Below are 8,390 nucleotides of genomic sequence, written 5' to 3'. Positions count from 1 at the left end.
GATGACACAGAGGGATAAGGAATGCTTCCCAGTGTAACCACTTGTCTTAGCATCACATCTGATGATTTTCCGATCGTCATTTTTTGTCTGATCAGAGCAAAGAATAGCTGGTGTTCTTAACAACAACCTGTTTAACATACTTTCAGAAGAAGGCATCCTGCCAGGTAGATATATTCTCCAAGGCAGATAAATTCTTGGTCCAGAGCAGTATGGAGGCGTCTCCTGAGATCTGCTGTTTTTACAGAGGCAGATTCCCTCTCCTAAGGCAACTTCACTCCACAGCAGTTCTGTCGAGTGAATAAATGCAAATTCTCTTGTCCTAGGATGACCTTTATATTCTCCCATAGGTGCAGAGACTGATCTGACATGTAACTAGGGAAGCTCTGAGATTCCATGGAAACCTCTGTGCCAGCAGTTGCCCAACAACACTGTGCCCTCTAAAGGTAAGTCTCACAAACTTGACAAGCTGCCAGACAAGCAGCAGTGGGTGTTTTTACCTGTACTTGGGAAGCAAGCAAGCAAATGAAAGGAAAAATGGGTGGAAGATGTGCATCCTTTCAAGAGATTTTTCCCTGCAGCCTGCTTGGCTCACAGGAGAATGCCCCTAACATTCCCTCGGTCCCTAAGATTTGGGGATTTGCTTATTTGGTTAAACTGAAAACACAAAAGCCAATCCAGATAGAGATAAGTGCTCAAGATGAATTCCTATGGCTATCTTAATTTTTTTTTTTCTCCTATAACATTTGCCTACTTATTGAAAGAAGGTTTTGAAGAGAAACCTGGCAAGTAGGCCAGGAAAGACTGGAATGTGAACCACTTGGGCACCGAGGTCAGCATTCCTTTGAAAACGTGCATAAAACGTGATTTGCCTTGAAAACCCAGAAAGGCTGAGAGTGCTGCTGTCAGGAGGCTGTGCTGTTCTCAGGGTCACGTGAAAGGAACACTTTACAGAAGCAGCAGCCAGCAGCAAGAGGGTGGCATAAAGCAGCTTGTTCTCATTTTCAAAGTGCTGTCTGTAAGGAGCGTTCAAGGCTTCTGATAGATGAGTGTGTTGGCAGCACAGCAAGGTGGAAGAGTTGTGCTGGAAAACCCAGGGTTGTCTTTTGGGTTTGGTAGTCTGCAGTGCCTTGAAATTGCAACTCTTACTTGCAATCTCAGGCTACAGCTGTAGCATAAAAATCCCCCCGAGGGGATTCCTCCCCTCTGCCCTGCTCAGGTGAGACCCCACCTGGAATGCTGCATCCAGCCCTGGGGTTCTCGGCACTGAGAGGACATTGGCCCCTCGGAACAAGTCCAGAGGGGGCCACCAAGGTCAGCATAGGGAGGGAGCACCCCTGCTGCGAGAAAAAGCTGGGAGAATTAGGATGTTTTCAGCCTAGAAAAGAAAATCTTCAGGGTGACCCAATGGCAGACTTCCCAAAGGGAGCCTGCAAGAGATGGAGACTACTCACAAGGGCCTGGAGAGACAGGACAAGGGGGAATGGCTTCCCACTGACAGAAGGCAGGGTCAGATGGGATATTGGGAAGAAATCCTTCCCTGCGAGGCCCTGGCACAGATGTGGCTGCCCGATCCCTGGAAGTGTTCATCTCCAGGATGGACGGGGATGGGAGGAACCCGGTCTAGTGGTACTTGTCCCTGCCCATGGCAGGGGTGGAACGGGATGATCTTTAAGTTCCGTTCCAAGCCAGGCTGTTCCAAGCCAAGCTCTGTGTCAGGACAAGCCCGCGGTGACACCGTCCCGGCAGCCGCAGGGCAGGGAGAGCACCCCCAGCCCCGGGGACAACCGGCGGTGCCCGGGAAGCGCTTCCCGTGCAGCGCCTGCCGGGAAGGAAAGAAGGAAGGAAGGGAGGGAAGGAGGGCGGTCGTAGGGGCGGAGCCGCGATCCCCGGCATGGCCGCGGTCGCCGCCGCCCGCCGCGCTCTGTCCGCGCTGCTGCTGGGCCGGCGCCCGGCGCTGCCGCCCGCGCTGCGCCTGCCCCGGCCCCGGCCCGCCCCGGCCCCGCTGCTGCTGCTGCTGCCGGGCCCGGCCCCGCTCCGCGCCGCCCGCCGCGCCTACAGCCAGGTACGGAAAATGGCGGGCACCGAGCCCCGCGGGAAGCGCGGCCGCCCGCCGCTCAGCCGGGGCTGTTCTCCTGTGTCCGCGCCAGGTCACGGATGCTCCGTCCCACGAAGGTCGCCTCTCAGAGGAGAAGCCCGCCGCAGCCAAGGCGGAGAGCGACACTGTCTACCTCGTCAGGGCAGAGGGATTCCCGTTCTCGTGCACCGAGGAAGATGTCCTTACCTTCTTTGACAGTACGGGTGTTCATTTTCCTGGCTAACTGTTCTGCATGCTGGAATTAGCCCATTAGCTCATGCCTGCTTAGCAGAAGGAAAATGTAGAGATTGTTAGCCAGAGAAAGATGAGGTCTTATTATTGCTGCAAAATTATTCACAACTGACACATGTAAAGGGAATAGCCAACGTCCAGTCTGCTGGACACTGACCAGAAGCTCATCCTTATGGTTTCTTAAATTTTTTTGGGCAAGTCGTTCCCTTCTTAATCAGTGCCTCCAGAGCAAAGGCAATCCAATTCAAAGCTATGCTCTTACAGGCCATTATGGCTGGCCCAAACTCCTCTCTTTGAAAGAAACTGGAGGTTTTTACTAATTAGTTCAAAGTGCAGTGTTGTTTTTGACCCTGATTCATAGCTTTTCCATGCCCTTGTGGGGCTGATCCTCCCTACTGTCTGCATCCTCCCGGGGGCCAGATGCAAGTTTTTAAATTACTTGCTAGCCTGCCAAACTACAGCAAGTCAGTGTGACGTTGGACTTGGTGTTGGAAATGCAAGTTCTGCCCTGTGCTCTGCAGTGCTGCGGGGATGAGCCCCCAGCCCTGCAGTCAGGACACAGGGATCCCGTGTCTGATGCAGTCCTGTGTGTTCCTGTGTTGTGTGTCCCTTGGTTTCCAGGCTGTAGAATTCGAAACGGTGAGAACGGGATACACTTCCTCTTAAACAGGGATGGGAGGCGCAGGGGGGATGCCTTGATCGAGCTGGAGTCCAAGGCAGACGTGCAGAGAGCTCTGGAGAAGCACCTGAGGTACATGGGCCCACGCTATGTGAAAGGTGGGTTTGCAGCAGCGTGAGTTAACAGGGCACTGGCATTCCCCAGGGAATGGGAGCTCCTTGGGCAGTGCGGAGGCGCAGGGCTGGAGCTGAGCAGATCAGCCACCACTGGGCCAAAATATCCTGGGCTGCCCAGGGAAAGCACAGGGGCAGGGGCACGGAGCATGGGCTGGGGGAGGAGACGGGGCGGGGAGCGCTGCCTTGGGAGCGCTGCCCTGCAGTGCCCGGTGGGAACACGCTGCGTGCCGCCTTCCTTGCAGTTTTTGAGGTGCACGACAGCGACGTGGAGGGCTTGCTGCGCAGCCTGCGGGACGAGTCGCAGGCCATGAGCGACGGAGTGGTGCTGCTGCGAGGCCTGCCCTTCACCTCCACCGAGGAGGACATCGCAGAGTTCTTCTCAGGTACCTCAGCCTGCCTGTTCCAGGCGTTTGCTTCCTTAAGTGGATGCTGTTCTTCCTCAAGGGACAAGGCAAAGCACGTGCAGCCTCAAACTCCTAAACACTTCAAGGAGGTGCTGTTCCTCAGAAGTCACACAGGCTTTCTGAGCACCCCGCAGAGTTTCCCTGCCCTTCTGACCTTGTGCAGGTCTAACGCAGGATCAGTACTTTCAGCACTCTGATTTGGGGCCAGGGGAAACAAAGGAAAAGAATTATCATAATAAGACAAAATTTCAAGAACATTTCTGCTCTGGATCTACTTGTTGTCCAGAAGCTGGATTCACTTACTTGAAACCTCAAATCCATTCCTTTTTTAATTAAGTCTTCTGTTAAAGCTGCCTTCAAGCAAAAGAAATAGAGTTTAAAAAAGCTACTTAGGCCAGCATGAGCAGTTGTTTCAGAACTATTTTGCTGCCCAATTAGCTGCTCAAAAACCAGAATAATAAGGGGGAAAAAAAGGCTTTCTGGGCTATAGCACAGGTTTCTGTCACAGTCACTGCTTTTTTCTCCCCTGCCATCTCCAGGTTTGAAAATCACAGACATAGCTTTCATTTACCGGGGAGACAGAAGAACGGGAGAAGCTTTCGTGCAGTTTGCCACTCCGGAAATGGCAGCTAAGGCCCTGCTACGGCACAGGGAATATATGGGAAGCAGGTAGGTGCTTCCCTGGAGTTCAGGGGGCAGGAGCACCTGTGGGACTTGGAGCTTCCTGCTGGGTGAAACAGCTCATCTCACACTCACAGTGCGATTCAGGGGGGCAGAGGCACCTGCAGTGCTCATAGTCTGGGGGCCTCTCAGAAGGTCTCCAGATTTTCAGGTATTCCTGAAGGCATTCTCATCCCAATGAAAAGGGGTGACAGCCTCCAGAGTGGGGAGCACTAGATAGACAGAGTCTGCCCAGGCCTCAGTGCACGGGGATCCTGTGCCTCCCTCACACACGTGATCCTGCCAGATTTGCAGCAGGTTCCTCCGTGCTTTGGGCAGTTTTGGCAGCCGCCCTCCTGCCCTACAGCCCAGTGCTTCCTCTCAGGGAGTGCCTGTTTGAAGCACCTGGCTGGAGTCCATTCCCAGCAGGGACTGCTGGCCAGCACTACACCATCTCCCACCTCTTGGGTGGCCACATCCCCTTGGGGAATTACACCATTTTATTCCACTGTGCCCTGTGCCGCACACTTGCCTCACAAGAGCCTCTTTCCTCTCAAACAGAAGCACAAGGCCTCCTTTTCCCAGAGTCACAATATAATTTAGTTTGGAAAATCCTTTAAGATCATGGTGTCCAATTGTTAACCTAAACACTGCCCAGCCCAGCCCCAAACCCTGTCTGTAAGCACCACATCCACACAGCTTTTAAATGAGCTGTGCTGGGAAAAGAAAACCCAAACCAAGGCTGCTTTTCCCTGCTGAGTTTTCTGACTTCAGTAATCTATAAAACTTCATCTGCACCCCACATAATAAAAGAGTTTCCGAACTGTACCTCTCCTGCATAACTATTTCCTTCCTTTCCTTACGTCCTGTTTCCAGACTGCATCTCCTTGTGTTTGTCAACCTCCCCGCCCATATTAAGTGCAAACAGCTGCTCTACAGGCAGGATTTGATTAATTAATTAATTAATAGAATTAATAGGACTTTCCTCCTCTTGAGTAGAGCTTAATTCCAAATCTACTGTTAATTTTTTTCTGTCAGAACAAGAGCTGACCTGACTCATCCATCTGGCTCACACACCTCCATTTCCATGTGATTAGCCAAGAAATTGAGAGGTTTTCACAATTCCTGGCAGCTGGCTCCCATATTATTCCTGCTTTTATCCAGAGCTGGCCTCCAGCAGTGCCCAGTGCTGAGGGGGGACTTGGGGGAGCTGAGCTTGTCAGCTCTGTCGGCCTCTACACAGGGTTACTTCCCTTACTCTGGCTGCTCCCTTCAGGAAGGGTGGAAGGCCCCCCTCCCTTGGATGTCCATATTGCCTTTTCATCACACTGTTCCTTCAGTGCTCTGGAAATTGCCTGATTTAACACTGCTGGTGAAATCCCATCCATTTCATAGGTATATGGAAATTCTTAGGCTCCACTGCAGTGTTTCCTGTGACCGTGTGCATCTTGTGGGTGTGCCTGTTCTGGGACCTGTTTTGGGGCTGGGTTGGGTGTTGGATTTGGGGTTCATAGAAATGAGTGCAGTTTGCAGAAGTGCGGCGAGGGAAAAGCAGCCTCAAAGAGACCTGTGCCAGTGAAATGGATTAAACTTTCCGTGCCGTGGCAGGGCTCTCGCCCCCAGAAGCTGAGCAGAGCCGAGGCAGGACACAGCTGGGAGATACTTTCTCCAAGCCCTGAGTGCCAGGTGTGCCACGTGCTCTCTCCTTTGGGCTCCAGGTACATCGAGGTGTACGTGAGTAGGAAGCACCAGATGCAGAGGCACATGCCCTACAGCAGGCAGCTGACGGCCTATTCCAGGGCGAGAAGGGAGTACGAGTCCATCTCTGAAGACAGGGGCTGGAGAGACCCTGCAGGCTCCCACGCCGAAGGAGACATCAGTGAGTCCCTCCCTTCGTGAGTGCTCCTCGAGGCCCCTTTGTGTCCCCCCTCGTGCTTGCACATGAGGGAGGGGGCACTGCCAGCACTAGTGATGGTTTTTCCCTCCATTCCACAGAACTGAGCAGGGAAGGAACAGAAAGCTCCAGGAACGTTTCAGAGTCTGAGAACACCTTGTCACCACCACAGCACTTTGTCCACATGAGGGGTTTTCCTTCCCAAGCTAGTGCCCAGGACATAATAAATGTGAGTAACAGGCTACGCATGGAGTGTGGTTCTGTCATTACCCCTGCAAACCCTCAGTTAATTGTTACAGCTGCAGGGATTGCACGCTCTTAATTAATTAGTGTCTGTTAGTCCTCAGTGCCATGTGGTTTTGGACAATTGTGGCCTGGGGCACAACACGGATCTGCTCCTCTCCATGAATAAGAAAGAATTAAGGCTTGCTGGGATGTCTCAATATCCATCACTGGGCTTGAGGAGACCTTGAGAATCTAAAACAAATTTCAGAGTAGTTTGACTGCACAGAAATGTTTTAACAGTGTACATGGAGCTGCACTGGTGTGTACAGAACATGGGTGCAGCAGGAGGATTTTTGTTCCTGGCAGCAGTTCTGTGCCAGGAGCTCACCTGGGACAGGTGGCTGGGGAGTGCCTCAGCTTCACGTAGATGGATCAGGGAGCCTTCTGCTGCTCAGGAGCTCAGACTCCCCCCATAGTTGGTGGGTTTTGGTAGTAAAAGCGTTGAGTTTCTGGGGAACAGGGTGCATTATCGTTGTTTCTTTCTCACCTAACTCTTTCCTGCTTTTCAGTTTTTTGCTCCGCTGAGGCCCACGAGGATCTTGGTGGAATATAACTCCCATGGAGATGCCACAGGAGTGGCAGATGTACACTTCGAGAGCCACGAGGACGCAGTCGCAGCGATGGACAAGGAAGGCTCACGGATGGGTAAGTCAGGAAAAGAGAGGGGGTCCTACAACCCTGGCACTGAGCCCTCAGGGGAGTTGGCACAGCTTGTCCAGCTCCTGCTGTACGCTCTGCAGACAGATGGACCGCTTGAGTGTGCCCTTCCAAGTTGTGATGTGCCATAGGCTTTGCAGAGGGGAAAAAAAATTCCAGTGTAACAGATTCAAGTGTCTGACCTCAGACCTCTCTTCCCTTCCCCAGAGTGCAGTGCCATTGAATTGTTCCTGAACAAACGTCCCAAGGGACAGGAGAACTGCTAGTGACAGCGGCACAGGCGCAGGTTTGGTGAGCACATCCCTGTCTGTCCTTCCCGCTCTCTTTGTAGCGGCGTGTGCCCCAGGCTCACAACCCAAGGGGTGAAACACAGAGGGGCTGAAGGGAACCACCCCTGGACTGACAGCAGCTGTCCAGTGTGATCCCACAGCCTGCACCTCCAGATTCCACAGGCGCCAGTCCCACTGCATGGAAAGCTCTGATGGGGTTATATTCCCTGGCAAGGAGAGGAAACATGGTTGAGCATTTCTCAGAGATATGGCTTCATAGTAATTGGTCTTTTGGATGGGGTGGGGTTTGATGTGACCATGCAAGGTGGTGGATAGCTTGTTCCATGAATTCTCCTCAGAAGGTGGGGAGGGTGGTCATTCCTCCCCAAGCCCTGGTCCCTGCAGCAGGGAGGGCAGCCCACCCATCCTGGGTTTATAATCCAGCCCAGGGAGAAGCCCTTGGGGCAGGTTCAGGATGTGCGGTCTGACCTCTTTCCTGCATCCCACGCTTCCCTGGCAGCTCCCTCCTGCTGGTGCTTGTGCTGGGTGAATTCAGCACCCCCAGCCCTTGTGCCTGTGCTGCAGCCCCACCTAAGCATGTCCCACCTGGAGTCTGGCATGTTTTACTATTGCCAAACTGCTCTATTTCATTCTAATAGAGGATTAACTGGGCATAAAATGCAGTGGGCATTGCAGAAAAAAAAAGAAAAACAGTAAGCCACCGCAAGGGAGTGAGTTTTATTTTTCCTCTTCCTTGTTTTTAGGCCAGGCAAACACATTCCGTGGAAATGTGCATGAAGATCAGGTCCAAGTGTCACCACTCAGCGAGGAGGACAAGCTAGGATTAGTTCAGCCTTGTGTCAGAGCTTGTAATAAATGTGACCGGCTGTGGGGAGTGCGCTGTGCACAGCACCAGCAGGAATGGCCAAGGCTCCAGGGTGGAGCAGCTCAGGCCTCCAGGTGCATCAGGCTGCATTAATAAAACACCAGGATTGCCAATTAACAGCTGAGTGATCTAAGACCTCACACAGGTGCATGCTGTTGCTCTGAATCCTTTCATACCTCCAGCCCAAGAGGAACGGGATGGAAAGCCCACTCAG

The 8,390-nt window shown here is 52.7% G+C and overlaps 1 protein-coding gene across 2 annotated transcripts; it reads left to right on the top strand.

Annotated features, from left to right (window-relative positions):
• The first annotated feature begins 1,876 nt into the window (after positions 1–1,876).
• On the top strand, positions 1,877–8,293 carry GRSF1 (G-rich RNA sequence binding factor 1). 2 transcript variants are annotated; one of them, XM_064416249.1, is made up of 10 exons: positions 1,877–2,062; positions 2,148–2,292; positions 2,948–3,103; positions 3,364–3,504; positions 4,065–4,194; positions 5,904–6,064; positions 6,181–6,308; positions 6,874–7,009; positions 7,229–7,307; positions 8,055–8,293. In XM_064416249.1, the coding sequence occupies exons 1-9, from the start codon at positions 1,892–1,894 to the stop codon at positions 7,285–7,287; spliced, it is 1,227 nt and encodes a 408-aa protein (XP_064272319.1). In that variant the 5' UTR covers positions 1,877–1,891; the 3' UTR covers positions 7,288–7,307; positions 8,055–8,293. The 2 variants fall into 2 exon arrangements, with proteins under 2 accessions (XP_064272319.1, XP_064272318.1); XM_064416248.1 differs by having other exon boundaries at positions 7,229–7,312.
• The last annotated feature ends 97 nt before the right edge of the window (positions 8,294–8,390 follow it).

The sequence above is a fragment of the Passer domesticus genome, chromosome 4 (assembly GCF_036417665.1).
Source record: "Passer domesticus isolate bPasDom1 chromosome 4, bPasDom1.hap1, whole genome shotgun sequence".
Lineage (NCBI taxonomy): Eukaryota > Metazoa > Chordata > Aves > Passeriformes > Passeridae > Passer > Passer domesticus.
Note: the sequence above shows the minus strand (reverse complement) of the source record. Positions and strands in the feature narration are given on the sequence as shown.

Excerpts from the sequence above, each read along its gene's own strand:
- GRSF1 (XM_064416249.1), top strand. The coding sequence starts at position 1,892 with ATGGCCGCGGTCGCCGCCGCCCGCCGCGCTCTGTCCGCGCTGCTGCTG. Across the intron at positions 3,505-4,064 it reads CATCGCAGAGTTCTTCTCAG|GTTTGAAAATCACAGACATA; the intron begins GTACCTCAGCCT and ends TGCCATCTCCAG. Across the intron at positions 4,195-5,903 it reads AGGGAATATATGGGAAGCAG|GTACATCGAGGTGTACGTGA; the intron begins GTAGGTGCTTCC and ends TTTGGGCTCCAG.